The sequence below is a fragment of the Chlorocebus sabaeus genome, chromosome 15, assembly GCF_047675955.1.
Source record: "Chlorocebus sabaeus isolate Y175 chromosome 15, mChlSab1.0.hap1, whole genome shotgun sequence".
NCBI lineage: Eukaryota > Metazoa > Chordata > Mammalia > Primates > Cercopithecidae > Chlorocebus > Chlorocebus sabaeus.
Genome location: NC_132918.1, coordinates 58,393,407 through 58,409,335, shown reverse-complemented (window position 1 = coordinate 58,409,335; position 15,929 = coordinate 58,393,407). Strand labels below are relative to the sequence as shown.

Here is a 15,929-nt window from a genome sequence, read left to right as displayed (position 1 = left end):
CTGTTTTCCAAAGTAGCTGCAGCATTTTACATTTCCACCTTCAATGTGTGAGTCCCAAATATTCCACATCCTTATCAACACTTACTTTTTTATTTTAGCCATCCTAGTGCAAGTATGAAGTAGCTTCTCATTGTAGTTTTGATTTCATTTCCCTAGTGACTCATGATGCTGGGTGTCTTTTCTTGTATTTGTAGTTCATTTGTATATCTTCTTTGATGAAATATCTATTGAAATCATTTATTCACTTTAATTAAAAAAAATTTTTTTTTACTTTTTTTTTTTTTTTTTTTTTTTTTTTTGAGATAGTCTCACTCTGTTGCCTAGGCTAGAGCACTGATTTCGGCTCACTGCAACCTCCACCTCATGGGTCCAAGCAATTCTCCTGCCTCTATCTCCCGAGTAGCTGGGAGTACAGGCACATGCCACCACGCCTGGCTAATTTTTGTATTTTTAGTAGAGACAGGGTTTCACCATGTTGGCCAGGCTGGTCTCAAACTCGTGACCTCAAGTAATCCTCCTGCCTCAGTCTCCCAAATTACTGGGATTACAGGTGTGAGCCACTGCACCTGGCCAAGTCATTTATTCACTTTTAAATTAGGTTGTCTTATTACTGAATTGTGAGAGTTCTTTATGTATTCTGAATTAAAGTTCCTTGTATATGATTTGCAAATATTTTCTCCAATTCTTCAGGTTTTTTTACTTTCTTAATGGTATTGTTTGGAGCACAAAGCTTTTAATTTTGATGAAATCAATTTATCAGTTGTTTCTTTTGCCATTTGTGCTTTTGGTGATCTAAAAAGCCGTTACCTAATTCAAGCTAACGAAGATTTACTTCTTTTTTTTCTTCTAAGAGCTGTATAGCTTTAATTGCGTTAATTTTTGTATTTGGTGTGAAGTAGCGTTCTAAATTCATTCCTTTGCATGTGAATATCCAGTTGTGCCAGCATCATTTGTTGAAAAAACTGTTCTTTCCACTTGAATTGTTTCAACGCCCTTGTCAAAAATCAGTTTACTCTGACTGTAAGAATTAATTCCTGGACTCTCAATTCTGTTCCGTTGATCCTATATGCCTAACCTTATGCCAGTACCATATTGTCTTGATTACTATAGCTTTGTGCTGTTTTGAAACTTAGAAATATGAGTCTCTGAATTTTTTTTTATTTTTTCAGTATTATTTTGGGTATTCCTGGTCTCTTGCATTTCCATATGAATTTTAGAGTCAGTTGTTAATTTTTTTAAAAAGACAGCTGCCCAGCCTGACCAACATGATGAAATCCTGTCTACCAAAAAGTACAAAAATTAGCTGGGCATGGTGGTGCACACCTTTAGTCCTAGCTACTTGGGAAGCTGAGGTGGGAGAATTGCTTGAACCCTGGAGGTGGAGACTGCAGTGAACAGAGATCGTGCCATTGTACTCCAGCCTGGGCGATAAAGTGAGACCCTATCTCAAAAAAAAAAAAAAAAAGCAGCTGACAGTTTGGTAGCCATTACATTGAATCTGTAGATCCATTAGTGGAGTGTTGCCATCTTAACAGCATTGTCTTCTGATTCATGAACATGTAGGTGTTTTCATTTATTTACATCTTTTAAAATGTCTTTCAACAGTGTTCTGTTGATTTCAGTGTATATACCTTGAATCTTAACTTCTCCCTGAAAGAATTTACATTTTCCAGATGGTGATAGTTGTCATTTCATTGGGTTATATACATTATTAAATGGCACTGAGACTTTTTATTATACTTACCTATTTATATGGCCAATTCTAATCTAGGTTTAAAGTACTCCTCAGCAGTGTTAATGTAAAAAATAAATGGCCAACATTAAAAATTTTCTGTTGTTTCAGAATAGTTAATTGAACCTTGTGTCTAGAAACATGTCTACGTACAACAAAGTTTTTATGTGATTTTTGGGATTTAACCTGAGTTTTTAGAGCCTCCATGCCTGTTTCCGTGTTGCTAACCTAGCTCCAGCATTTCAGAAAGATGTTATTGATTGTGGAAGTAAAGATGCATAAATATTTTTTCTTCTCTTCATATGACAAAAGTAAAGATAACCTCTCCAGGTAGTCCCCTTGAAGATATTTGTGTGACCCATTTCTGTTACCTTTGTAATAGTTTTCATTATACCTCACTTGATAGCTGCTGAATGCCTTTATTTAGGGTCTGTTCATCATCGGTGTGGATGCCTTAGCTGGCAAATTAGCTTCTTCTACACTTTTTTCATTTTTCCAACTTGTATAGACATAATATAATTATATGTTTATTCTGGGAGGAGCAAGAAAAGGAGAGTAGATTCAGTGGGGAAAGGCACTTTTCTTTCATGAAGGAGAAAAATTTCTTTTTTGACCTAAGTAAGCCATTTCAGAGAGGAAGGAGGGTTCAGATGTTTCAGTTAAAGCAGAAGTGCAGATTCACTATGGAAAACTTCAGAGCGATATTCAAGGTACAGGTTCTTAATTTTTTCTGGATAAAAATTTATAAGTAAAATCTAGCCTGTGGATCACCTTAATATTGCATACATTAATTTTAGCAAATGCTCTGAATTTAGAGTACCATTTTTGTATCTAAACAGGATTTTCACCTCAATGTATTAGGATGTGTAATGATAAAGTCTATGAAATTTAATAATAGAAGCTCACTACATTCATAGTCTCTGTAATAACTGGATACAGGAAATTGAGAGAAGTGCTGAGGGAAAGGGAAGCTGGTAAATTTCTAATACCTTTCTTATATGTAGGAATGGAGTTCTACAAGAGAAAAGATACCTTTTTCTTTTACTGCCTGGCATTTACACACCTTACCAATCTTCATAACCTCCAGAAATCCTGAGGGTTTTTTTTTTTTTCTTGCTCTTGACCCTGCCAGTCTTTAAACCTCAGATGAGCTATCATTAATTCTTTTGTGTTTTCTTTGTCTAATATTTTGTGACTATTATCAGGCAACCTGGGACTTGAACATCTTTCACCTAGAATTGCAAATTGGATCACGTCTCCTTTATCGGAATCTTATGTTTTACACACAATGTTGTGTTCAAAGCTAGCTCCATCTGAGCTGGAAAAGATGGACATTGCATCATGGATTTTAAGGCCTTAAAATACCACATTTAATGGGTTGCCCTTTTATTTCTTCTGAAAGCTCTTACTGAGCTTTTAGGACAGATATTTGCAGAGTATGTCCTATCCATTTCTTCTTTTTCTTTTCTGAGGAGTACAACTTTTTATCTGAATGAGCCCTCCTCGGTGAAACTGATGTTTCAAGTGAAGTTTTCACCACAGAGTATCCTGGCAATACAACCAGATGAATGATCAGTTTGCCCATTAATTTTGTTCTTTGTTTTGAATATGAATACTAAAAGCAGTCATGGACCAGGCACAGTGGCTCACGACCGTAATCCCAGCACTTTGGGAGGTCAAGGCTGGAGGTCAAGGGTTTAAAATCAGCCTGACCAACGTTGTGAAACCCCATCTCTACTAAAAACACAAAAATTATCTGGTATGGTGGCACACGCGTGTAGTCCCAGCTACTCAGGAGGCTGAGGTGGGAGAATCGCTTGAACCCGGGAGGCAGAGGTTGCAGTGAGCTGAGATTACGCAACTACACTCCATCCTGGGCAGCAGAGCTAGATTCCATCTCAAAAAAAAAAAAAAAGCAGTTATGGCTACTTTAAAACATAAATACACTAATTATAATTTGTTCCGTTATTCTACTGGAGTTTTGGGTTTCCCCACTATCTATTAGTCAACTAGTGAAATAATAGCAATAGGAATAGCTTACATTTATTGACTGTTCTACTCATTAGCCAGGCACATAAGTGCCAGGTACTTTACATCGATTATTTCTTTTTTCACATTATGAAATAGATATACAGTCATGTACTACATAACATTTCAGTCAATGATGGATGGACTGCATATATGATGATCCCATATGTTTAGATACACAGATATTTACCATTGTGTTATAGCTGCTTACAGTATTCAGTACAGGAACATGTTGTACACTAGGAGCAGTAAGCTATACTATGTAGGCTAGGAGTGTGGTAGGCTATACCATCTAGGTTTGTGTAAGTACAAAACTAGTAAGTACAGAATTTTGAGAAGAACTCTGTGATAGTCACATAATGATGAAGTCACCTAATGACGCATTCTTAGAATCGATTCCCATAGTTAAGCAATGCATGACTGTATGTATTATCCACATCTTTCAGTCAGGGAAACCAAAGCTTAGAGAGATTAAGGAAGTTATCAGAGAAAACACAGCTAGTGAGTAGTCCAGGCAGTGTGGCTTGAGTTGGTGTGCTTAACCATTAGGCTGTAGTGCCTCCTTTACCAGTACTGACCATTAATCTCCTAAGAAATGTTGTAAGTCAGTTATCCTTAATTTCATTATCAGATGGACTAAAATTTTAGTTCAAGTTACTGGATTCTCAAGCTTTTAATGATAAAAGGAAAAATCCTGGGTTCCATGAGGATCCTAAAGGCTTCGAGAAATTGGTGGCCAAAACTTGTTTTAAAATGGCCGAGGGAACTAGGATATTCAGCCTAGGAAAAAGAATTCAAATGGAAGGTCTGACTGGCAGAGGAATTAGGTATACTCTGTGTGCAGCTGAAAGACAGAACTTGGGCCAGCAGGTGAAATTTGTGGGGAAGTAGATGTTGGCTTAGTTCTAGGGAACAGTTGTCAATATCTACAATACTGGGACATGAATAGAATTGCTTTCAGGGAAGGTATGTTAGTTCCCTTGCATTAGCCAGTAGTGAACAATTATAACTAGCCAACCTTGCCTACAGTATTATAAAGGTTTATGCTGTGTGTTATGAGATCTAGAGAGTGTAACATAAACGCTGTCTTCTAACTTTGAATAGCTCTTTTTGGCTCCTTTAAAGCCTGTTTGCGTAGATTCTCCATTGAAGATGATTGAGGATCTTGAACTTTAAAAGTAATACATGTATACAAAAATTTTCTGATGTCAAGAATTTGATTGAGAACGACTATTTTATAGTAAACATAAACTTTCTCAGTTTACAAAAATGTTGAGTTTTCTCTATTATGATAATACTGCATTACATGGATTTTTGGTGCAGAAGAGTATAATGGATGTTTTGATGGTGACCAGTATTTTTGTAGTATCTCTGTTGGCACTATTTTACATACCTGATTGATAGAAGCTAGTTAAATATTCGAGTCAGAAATTAACTTTCAGACAATGACAAGAATCTTAGCTCTTATTACTTTGAAGTTTATTTCAGAAGTCTGAATTAGATAACTAATAAAATGTTGGGAGGAAACTAAATCTTTAAAGGACTCTTATTCACTGCCATATTATTGAACCCAGCACAGTGTCAGATACCCATTTAATCCATTATAGTACCTAATACAGTACCTGACCTAACACATTGGGTTTTTTTTTTATTTTGCCTAAAGAAAACATGTAAAAGAAAAGTTATAAAATACCTTATGTAAAAAAAAAAAATGCTATAAAATACCATATGTTCAAAAAAAAAAAAAATCATGTTATAAAAAAATTGTAGGATTTTTTTTTTCCCCCCAAGATGGAGTCTACCATCTTGCCCAGGCTGGTCTCGGGGCTCAAGCCATCCTCCTGCCTCAGCCTCTTAATGTGCTGATTACAGGCATGAGCCACTGCACCTGGCCAAAAAAATTATTTAAAAGAGGAAAGCAGTATTCATAAGTACTAGAAAATTTAAGAATGCTTGTAACATTTTTATTTTCAGGAATTAAAATAATTTAGATTTTTTTTTTTTTTTGAGACGGAGTCTCGCTCTGTCGCCCAGGCTGGAGTGCAGTGGCCGGATCTCAGCTCACTGCAGGCTCCGCCTCCTGGGTTTACGCCATTCTCCTGCTTCAGCCTCCTGAGTAGCTGTGACTACAGGCGCCCGCCACCTCGCCCGGCTAGTTTTTTTTTTTTTTTTTTTTTGGATTTTTTTTTTTTAGTAGAGACGGGGTTTCACTGTGTTAGCCAGGATGGTCTCGATCTCCTGACCTCGTGATCTGCCTGTCTCGGCCTCCCAAAGTGCTGGGATTACAGGCTTGAGCCACCACGCCCGGCCAATTTAGAAGTGTTTTAATACAAATTAATATAAGTTTAATCAGTTAAAAAAATATAAGCATCACCTTATCAAATCCAAAACTTCATTACATCCCCAGCTTTTGCCTCAGTGGTCTTCCTGTTCAGACGATCTTATCTCCACCAATACTATCATTAGCACATTTTTTTTCCTTATTCTTTATCACCAATTGCAGGGGGAGTAAAATGCCCCATAGATAAAGCAATTGCTTCAAACACTTGTGTTTCTTTAAGCAGCAGTTGTTTCCTGATTCTAAATAACATTACACCTAATGGTAACATAAATTATGTTTAATAACCTATTGTATTACAATAAGTCTGAATTGTGATAACTTAAGAAATACCTACTTCTTGTAGGCATTTAATGATGTAAGTTTAGTCCCTGAATAAAAAGAAAACAGGTGCAGTAGGTAAAGCCAATAATGAATATTAATTTTTCATTTGGGGGGCAAAGGTCTTTAATATTTTTTCACATTATGTATATGGTATGTGTCATAAATGTCTCATATTCTGTTGATTTCAGTCTTTTTAAATTTTATATGGCTGTATTTTTCTAATTTTTAGTATGATAATTTTTAAGAATTAGCCAATAAATTCATTGCAAACTCAGAACAGCAAATTGTCATTTATAAATGGCAATATTTTTCTGAGCCAATAAAATGAATATTTTCGTCATAAAAATATGAACTTAACCTTTTTCTGATGATCTATGAATTTAAAAATTGGTGTAAAATTACTTGCTGTCTGACATCCTGCTTTAAAGGCAAGAGCAGGCTAATAGGTCATAGTGACATTTTTGGATAGATTGTTTTATTTAGCTATTAAGCATTTATTGAGTATCTACTGTAGTCAATGCTGGGTACTATGGTAGGAGTCAGCCTCAAAGATGAAGACTTGTGCCTCCCTGAATCCATGGACTCTTTGTCTGTTCTTTGACTTGGGACACTGTTGACTTAGTAAAAGATAAAAATCTTCTATTTTTTATTTTTCTTGAGATGGAGTCTCACCCAGTCTAGAATGCAGTGGTATGATCTTGGCTCACTGCAGCCTCCACCTCCCCCATTCAAGCAATTCTCCTGCCTCAGCCTCCTGAGTAGCTGCGATTACAGGCACCCACCATCACGCCTGGCTAATTTTTGTATTTTTAGTAGAGACGGGTTTTCCCCATGTTGACCAGGCTGGTCTCAAATTCCTGATCTCAAGTGATCCTCCTGCCTCAGCCTCCCAAAGTGTTGGGATTACAGGTGTGAGTCATCATGCTCTGCTGATAAAAATCTTTTAGCTGTAAATGTTGTGACTGATTTTCCATACATGTGAGACATTTTAGAGAGTTTCATCTCTGTATCTGTTATCCAAGGAGGCTTTTTTGGTAATCTTTGGAAGTTCAAGGTTGCTTATAAAGATGTCTTAAATGACATAGAAATAATTGCCCCATCCTTAAGCAGAAGTTCAATAGCCACTCTTAAAAGAGGAGTGGCATGGGGAGTACTTACGGAAGGGAATGCAGAGGGGAAGGGAATTCTCTTAGGATTTTTTTTTTTTATAGCTTTCTTAGGATGGCTTTAGAGCTCAGTATTTATCCAAAAGATAGCTCTGAGTTTACTAGTTATGACAATACTCTGCTGGGTCTAGCATGCATACAACTCCAGGATCCTTTTGCTGAAGGATCCAGAATGTGATCTCTCCAATATGGTAGCCACTAACTACATGTGGCTATTTAAAGTATTTAACTTTAAATAAAATGTAAAATTCAGTTGCCTTAGCCACGGTACACCTGGCTCATTGCTACCTTATTGCAGGGGCCCCCAAGCCCAGGTTTTTGGCCTCTTAAGACCTGGGCCCCACAACAGGAGGTAGGCGGCGGGCAAGCGAGCAAGCATTACCGCCTGAGCTCCACCTCCTGCACATGAGAGGGATCTAGGTTGTGTGCTCCTTATGATAATCTAACTCATGCCTGACGACCTAAGGTAGGACACTTTTATCCTGAAGCCATCTCCCTGCCCTGTCCATGGAAAAATTGTCTTCCACAAAGCTGGTCCCTGGTGCCAAAAAGGTTGGGAACTGCTTCCTTATTGGACAGTGGAAATTTGCCATATCAGAAAGTGTCTTATTGGACAATAGAGGTCTAAAATATTGTCATCTCAAAGTTATTTTGACAGTATGATCTAGATGACAGAATTATATGAGAAAGATACTAGAAGAGGCTTAGGTGTGGTAGAGAAGATTGGTGTAAGACTGAAAAGGATATTTTCTTAGCCAATCCTCTAAGACTGTACATGACACCAGCAGTTACATTTGGAACATTTCAGGCATTCTTTCACTTTTTGCTCCCAGAATAAAATAAATTCTGTTGTTTTATTTCAGGATTATAAGCATTTTCATGTTTGACTTTCAGGGTGATTCTGAAAAATAGTTTGTGAATTCACATCTCATCACACATTTGATTTCATTGTGCAGCTTTTAAGTCAAAGATTGAGCAAAATCTTATTTCTTTGTTTTAGTTCCTATTAATTGATAAAGGCTTTGAAGTTTTGAGACTTTTAAGCTCTTTAGATAGCTTGTTTACTTCACCAGTCCCCTAACCCTCACTCCACTTTAAAAAGAAGCAAATGACTGCTTTTTTGTTAGAGGGAAGTGCTGTAATTCTTTAGTTTCTCACTCTACTTTGGACATGTAGAATTAGGAAAAAAAGCATTTATAATGTAGCAGTACTTTTTTATATGGATATGTGGTGAAGATTAATAAAATTGATCATTTCCTTTCTAATTTTTATAATATACTGATTTTAAAAATAGACAAGAGAAAAATGATCAATTTTATAAATCTTTACTACATATCCATATAAAAATTTAAAAATGTCATATTAAAATACAAATAGATATTTCAATAAATATAACCAATTATATTAATAGATTTTTCTAATATTGAAGTGTTTACCTAATTGGTCACGATGTATTACTATTTTAAAGTGCAACTTGATATTGCTAATATTAACTTTGAAAATAGATTTGTGGGTTTTTTTTCTTATTGTATTGTCTTTTCAGATTTTAGTAGTATTGAAAGAATTGAGAAGCTGCCTTTACTCAGTTATCGGCAACAATTTAAAAAGCACGGGAGTTACTTGGTCCTCTTAGGTTTCTTCTGCCTTGAAATCATTTGAGCCTGGTGCTTTTGGTGGATGTAATTCTTTGCAGCTTTCTTAAATTCTTCCATATAAAGGTTGATTTATTCTTAATTTTCAAATTTGTCAGCATAGAGTTATACACAACATTTTAAAAAATTTTTGTCTGTATGGTTGTGTGAATTGTTTTCCTAAATTTTGTTTTATATATACTAATGTTTTATCCATTTTAATATTTTATTTCCAAAGAACTATTTTGCTTTAAATAAATTTTTCTAATTCAATTTCCTTTTATGATTATGAATTCCTCTCTCTTCTGAAGGATTACTGATACCCAAATGTTTTTTCTCCTTCAAATATGTTACTTGAAGGAAAGGAAATGAAGTGAGAAGTGAAAACTGCTTGTTTGTGGTATAGGCTTCCTACTTCTATAAAATTGCAACACTGAGATGTAATAGGTAGTTGCTTAAGTAGAAACTATTAAGATTTCCAGGATATGGCTGTGTTCCAGGATATGGACTGACCAGTTGCCCCAGGCCATAGCTTTTCCTTCCTTTCCGAATGGCTTTGTTGTAAGGGTATTTTGAAAGCATTGGTATGCAGTGTCTTTTTTTAGAATAAAAGTTTCCCATTTAGAATCTTTCAGCATCCTCAGCTGATGCTTTCCCAATTTAATTTATACTAGCAACACACAAGGTTGCTTGCATATAAGTCATACTTTTCTACTTAGATAGGTTAATAGTTCACAGTAAAATGAGTGGGTGGGTTTTAATAAAAATAACATTTTAGAACATTTAAAAAGGTGAGAATATATAACTAAGCTATATTTAGTCACCATTAATCAACTAATACATTTCTGTGTATTTATTGAAGTGTTTGTTTTGTGTTATATATTTTCTTATAAAATATCTTTTTGTTTAACACTAAATTTAAGCACTTGTTTTCCTTTTGTAGGTATAAGCGTGTCTTTTCAGTTGGAACTCATGCGATTACTACATATAATCCCAATACCTTAGAAGTAACAAATCAGGTAATCCTGTTGGAAGCTGTTAGGTGTTTGTATGAACTCCCTTTGAATTTTAAAAGCCAGGCTGTGACCCATTACCCTCCCTTAAATCAGTACTTTAAGATAGAAATGTCAAATCTGAAAGAGATTGATGTGCTTATGTAATACTCTGATTTGGGGATCAAAAATAATAAATAAAGAGGAGGGGGAGAATATGCTTATTTCTAGGCTCTCAAGGGTATAACTTGAAGTTACTATTAGTTGTGGCCACCTCCTTTATGTACGATTAGTAGTTTAGTTCTCTATAATTTTTAAAGGCTTATACTTTTTACTGTAATAAAAACATATGTAAGTCATGAGTCCAGTTGGTATAAAATACTTGTCATGGAAGTAGGATTATGTGTGTATAAAGGCAAGAGTAACCTGAACATTTATAAGTAAACATATTCAAAGTTATTCTGGCCTATTTTAATTCCAAATTAGGCATGTTTCACAAACTTATTAACAAATTTATAAGTAATCATAAAATTTCACCTCCCAGTTCTTGTCACTTTCTAATTTCTTTGGATTAATGTCATTAAAATAAGAATGCATATTGAATTTTTCTGACTAAAAACCTTTAAAAGAATTTCTTTACAGAATTACTATAAGACACAACTTCTAGACCTCTATTTTGTAAAATTTTGCTGATTTAATCAGTGATTATGAAATTAAAATGACAAAAGTAAGCATTACATTTTACTGTGTTATAGTAGCACCACTCAAAATAACTTTTTTTTTTTTTAGTGGCCTTATGGAGATATTTGCAGCATCAGCCCTGTGGGAAAAGGACAAGGAACAGAGTTCAACCTCACATTTCGTAAAGGCAGTGGAAAAAAGTCAGAAACTTTAAAATTTTCTACAGAGCACAGAACAGAACTTCTTACAGAAGCATTAGTAAGAAGATTCCATGTTCATAAATGAAATTTCTTTCTTCTCTTTTTAAAACGAAGTAGTTACATATAAGTAGAGAAATTAATGTTCTCTATACGCGCTATGATTACTTTTTCTTACTGACCTTTAACTTGACACTGTGGAATGTTCACTTTTCTCTAACAGGCTGGAAATCTTTTATATTTGAGAGTTTCTTATTAGTTTTTTTTAATTGCATATGCAGGAGAAAGCATTGTATGTTTATCTTGTTCTTCAATAAGGTTTCATACTCTTTTTATTGAATATTCTTAAACTATAACTTGAATAAGTTTTTAGTGTCCAGGTTACCAAGTCAGGATTTTACTTGCTTTGAGTAGAAGGGACTGAGCCAAGTCTTCCTTACCAGTCTGTTATAAACTGTGGTTATGTTTTCTCTTTCAGAGATTTAGAACCGATTTTTCAGAGGGAAAAATCACAGGAAGGGTAAATATTTAACATTTATTATGTATTTTTATTTGTTCAAATGTTGCCCTTTATTGTAAAAATCATTTCGTAATCTGTGTGTTCCGTTTGTAGCAAAGCTAAAGGGAAAAAACGGAAACAAAATTTTAATGTCTCCTGTTACCATATGATACATGATGTAGTTTAATAGGAAACTCAAATATGAACAGTTAGATTTAAGAATGTTGATGCTGGTAGATGGGAAAAAAAAATCAGGCAAAAAAACCTTTGGAGCATTAAAAGCAACACTATAAGCATTCAGGTAGTCCTTATTCAGTATTCCAAACAATACTAGAGAGCATCACTCTGCTGATAGTGCTTGTTGGAACACGCATTCGTTGTTTCGTGTAGGAGTTTCTTATTTCAGAAGTGTTCAAGTTTTAAGATTTGAGCATATTGAAACTGTCGTCTTCCATGTTCTTGGACTGGATCTGGCCTGTACTGAAGCTTGGCATGGCACACTGACAGCTTTGGAGGAAACTGGTAGCATATCAGAGTCATCTTAACTTTCCCAGGCCTTTTCCAGTAATGTAACAGCAGCATTTAAACTAAATCAGAGACTTCTGGGAAAGAGGAATAGGCGTGTATGCTTTTACACTCTCTTGAAATAATTAACTTTCTTCCCATTAGCAGGTATTACTTTTATAATGGGGAAAAATAATGCTTAAATTTATAGTACTGTTCAGAACCCTAGCTTTTGGCAAAAGGCAGGAACTGAATTCTAATATGCGGACAGCACCCTTCTCCTGTCCGTCTTAGGCCCTCGTCCTTTCTATGAATATTCTGCTGCTTGTTTTAGCATCCTAGAAACCTCATTAATTTCAACTCCAGCAATTGACTGGTTGCTCAGCAGCCTTTTAAAATAGTTTAATGGCAACCGGCGAGCTGCTTATTTCTTGTTCCTGATGAGCCGTGGTCAAATTTTTATAAATCATAACTTGGTGTGCTTATTTTAATATTCTATGTTGGCAGGTGACATACTTCATCTGTTTGGGAAACAACTGCTTTCAAAAGCATACTTAGAGTTTTTATATAAGCTGTCTTTTGTACCAGTTAACTTCCGCCACTTAATACTTTTCAAAATCTTGTGGTAGAAACAGTACCTCTAGAAGATAGCCCAAAGGATAGTTTACCTAATTTTACATCAGGAGTAAGGGGCTCAAAGTGACACCTATATCATCCTAAAAACAAATTTAGATTCCACCCCAAATGCTGTGCTGGCTAAACGGCACTCTTCTTGCCTAAGTTGAATTTGGCTCTAAGACCTCCATTTGCCCTAGATATACTTCTAAATCAGGGTTTCTCAAAGTCCTTCTTGGTTGGTCCGTGCAATCCTGAGATATAATGATGTTTCTATCAGCACATCTCATTAATGGCAGCTGTTTATGAGCTGGGAGGAATGGAGAATATTCTATATAGTGGTCTCGAGGCATGTACATAAGTGTAGTTTGGAAAGCTTCACAATTTTTGTGCCCTACCTTCTTCTCCCATTCCTGCAGGAGAGGTGTGGCATTGATTGATCTTTTAGTTCGGAATCAAGGTTCTATATTCTTAGGTTAATGCAGGCCCCTTGTCTGTCTGCACAATTACTTTTATGGAACTATGTGTGTGTGTGATGCATAGATCAGTAATGTTGAGGAGACTTGATGTCCTGTGAAGGTCATTGCTGACTTCAGTGTTGGGATATTAGTGGAGGTGTTCATTACTTAGTGCCTCACTCTCTTTTCTGAAAACCTGGAAGATAATTTGTTATTTCAGTATTAGAAATAGTTGTACCGTAGAGCAGCCAATTGATTTTTTACATTAAAAATGGTAAATGACCGTGTATCCCACTTCATACTGATGGGGAGAAAACTTTGTGGCATGTCGGTGGGGGAGAGGATACTCATTTCACATCTGAAACTTTGTTATCCTTATTTTCTCTTTGCTTCAATTTTCTTTTATTTTAAATTTATTTTCTTCTTTCATATCGCATCATTTTGCTTAGCAGCCTTGATTAAACCTTTTTTCTTTTTAAAGACTATAACTGGATAGTAAATGGATATTGACTATTCTAATAATTTCTGACACTCAGCTACTTTAATTTGTGAAAGAATATTATATAAATGGAATTTTACTTGCTATTATGATCTAAAATCTTGAAAATAACTTTCCAGTTGTGTGGTTAGAAAAGCCTAAGGTCAAATGTAGGCCTCAGCTTTTTTTTTTTTTGGTATGTGGAAATAAAATACACATTAATGTACTGAGCTGATTCAGGTTGTTTAAATTGAATATTACAACTTCCCTGAAATGTGACTTAGCTCTTTTCAGTATTGAAATTGGATTAAAAGAATCCATCAAAGAAAGTGGATCTTTTTTCCAATAAAACTCTTTCAGAATACATTTCTATGTGGGATTTCCTCTTTTCTTTTTATAAATTCACATAGAGTGGCTTAAAATAGCTTCACAAAATATTGTAGCCCCAAACCTTTGCTAATTAAAAAGGAGTATACTGTCTTCAATTAGTGCAAACATTCTTAAACACCTCCAAATGGCTAACATTAATCATATTTTTAACTATTTGGATAGTAGTTCTAAATATTTATGTTGATGATTAGATTTTTGGTTGTTTCGATAGTGACTGATACATTAAATTTTATTTTATATAGTTTTATTTTACAAACCTAAAAGTAATACTGTTCCTGTCTCTAGAGATACAACTGCTATAAGCATCACTGGAGTGACTCAAGAAAACCCGTAATTTTGGAAGTAACTCCTGGAGGCTTTGACCAAATTAATCCAGCAACCAACAGAGTACTCTGTTCCTATGACTATAGAAATATTGAAGGATTTGTAGATCTCTCAGATTATCAAGGAGGATTTTGTATACTTTATGGAGGATTTAGTAGATTGGTAAGTACTTTTTTTAAAAAAGAAAAAAACCCTTTAAAAGGGTCATGACCATTTGAAGGAAAGCAAAGCTTTTTATACTTCATTTAGAAATTTCACGTGAGTCCTCTGGGAAGAAGCATAAGAGTGCAGGTTTTGGTATCAAAGATACCTGAGCTTGAATCTCAATTTGCTGCTTTCCAAAAGGAGGAGGGTGAGGATCTGGTGAGATAATTTATGTAAAATGCTTTACACACAATGAATGGCTTAGTACTGTAAACAGTGACTACAGTTGTTATTTTCATTGGTATTACTGTCTTACCAAAAAGTTTCTAAGCTTTCTTTGAAAAAGTAATTTAAACCTTGCAGGGTGGCTCACACCTATAATCCCAGCACTTAGGGAGGTAGAGGTAGGAGGATAGCTTGAGTCCAGGAGTTTGAGACCTCCCTGGGCAACATAGCGAGATCTTGTTCTGCACAAAAAGGAAAAAAAAAATTGAAAAAGTAATTTAAAATCGCTTACTTTTTGAGAGTCGTTCATCCTCTGCCTAGCTGTTTATAATCTGAAATCTGAGTATTCATTGAAACTTAATTTGGAATTCATTACATGTTTTTGTTCTGAAATTCAGAACTATATATAAGTAAATTATGGGGTGTAACAGAAGCTACTTAAGATGCTGAGACCCTATTAATCAGTAATAGAAGCTGAAGTATAGATAACTATTTTGTTTTAAAGATATATCCTGCCTTTCTATCTCAAAGATGTACAGTAGAGGAAGGTCTCCAAATGGAGAGACTCATTTGAACTTAATTGCAAAATTCCTTTCTCTTGAAAATTTGATTTTTGTAGCTACCTTAGTGTTCTGGGAATGCTGCTTCAATATTTAGTGTTTTGTAGATAAAATATCCTTCTCTTGGTAGCAGAGCCAAAGTAAGCCTAGAACTTTTACATATATAAGAGTAGATGTTAGCAAAAGGGAAATAAACAATAATGGGGGCTAGATAATCTGATGTACAAAATATAGTTGTGTTCTTCAGAGTTACAGGCCTTTTTCCATCTTAGATTTACTCTTTCCCCACTTGATGGGTACCATCCTAGTTTTCCTCATCGAGGAACACACAGGTAAACCTCTGTGTGTTACCTCTGAGGCTAGACCCAAAAGATGAAGGCCCTTCTCCTAGCCCAAAGCCTGCTGTCTTAGTACTATCCATAAACTGTCTTCCCTAGTCAGTGGTAATTTGGAATGCTTAACATCTTGTTGGTAAACATACCCGATTACAAGAATATGGCCTGTCAGGCCTTAATAGGATAACTGTCTCACAGTAATTCAACCAAGCCATAAAACAGAATAATAAGGGAAATATTAAGGATGGAGATTGTTTGATACTCTTCTTTTTGCCAACATTTTATATTACTTGGTGGCAGCAAGAAGT

The 15,929-nt window shown here is 35.2% G+C and overlaps 1 protein-coding gene across 1 annotated transcript in view; it reads left to right on the top strand.

Annotated features, from left to right (window-relative positions):
* Positions 1–15,929, top strand: part of DNAJC13 (DnaJ heat shock protein family (Hsp40) member C13) — a 119,915-nt gene that overhangs the window by 18,688 nt on the left and 85,298 nt on the right. Inside the window, exons 3-6 of the mRNA XM_008009117.3 lie at positions 10,163–10,238; positions 11,001–11,150; positions 11,568–11,609; positions 14,319–14,519. Of these exons, the coding sequence (XP_008007308.2) occupies positions 10,163–10,238; positions 11,001–11,150; positions 11,568–11,609; positions 14,319–14,519 (469 nt within the window). The remainder of the gene's footprint in view (positions 1–10,162; positions 10,239–11,000; positions 11,151–11,567; positions 11,610–14,318; positions 14,520–15,929) is intronic.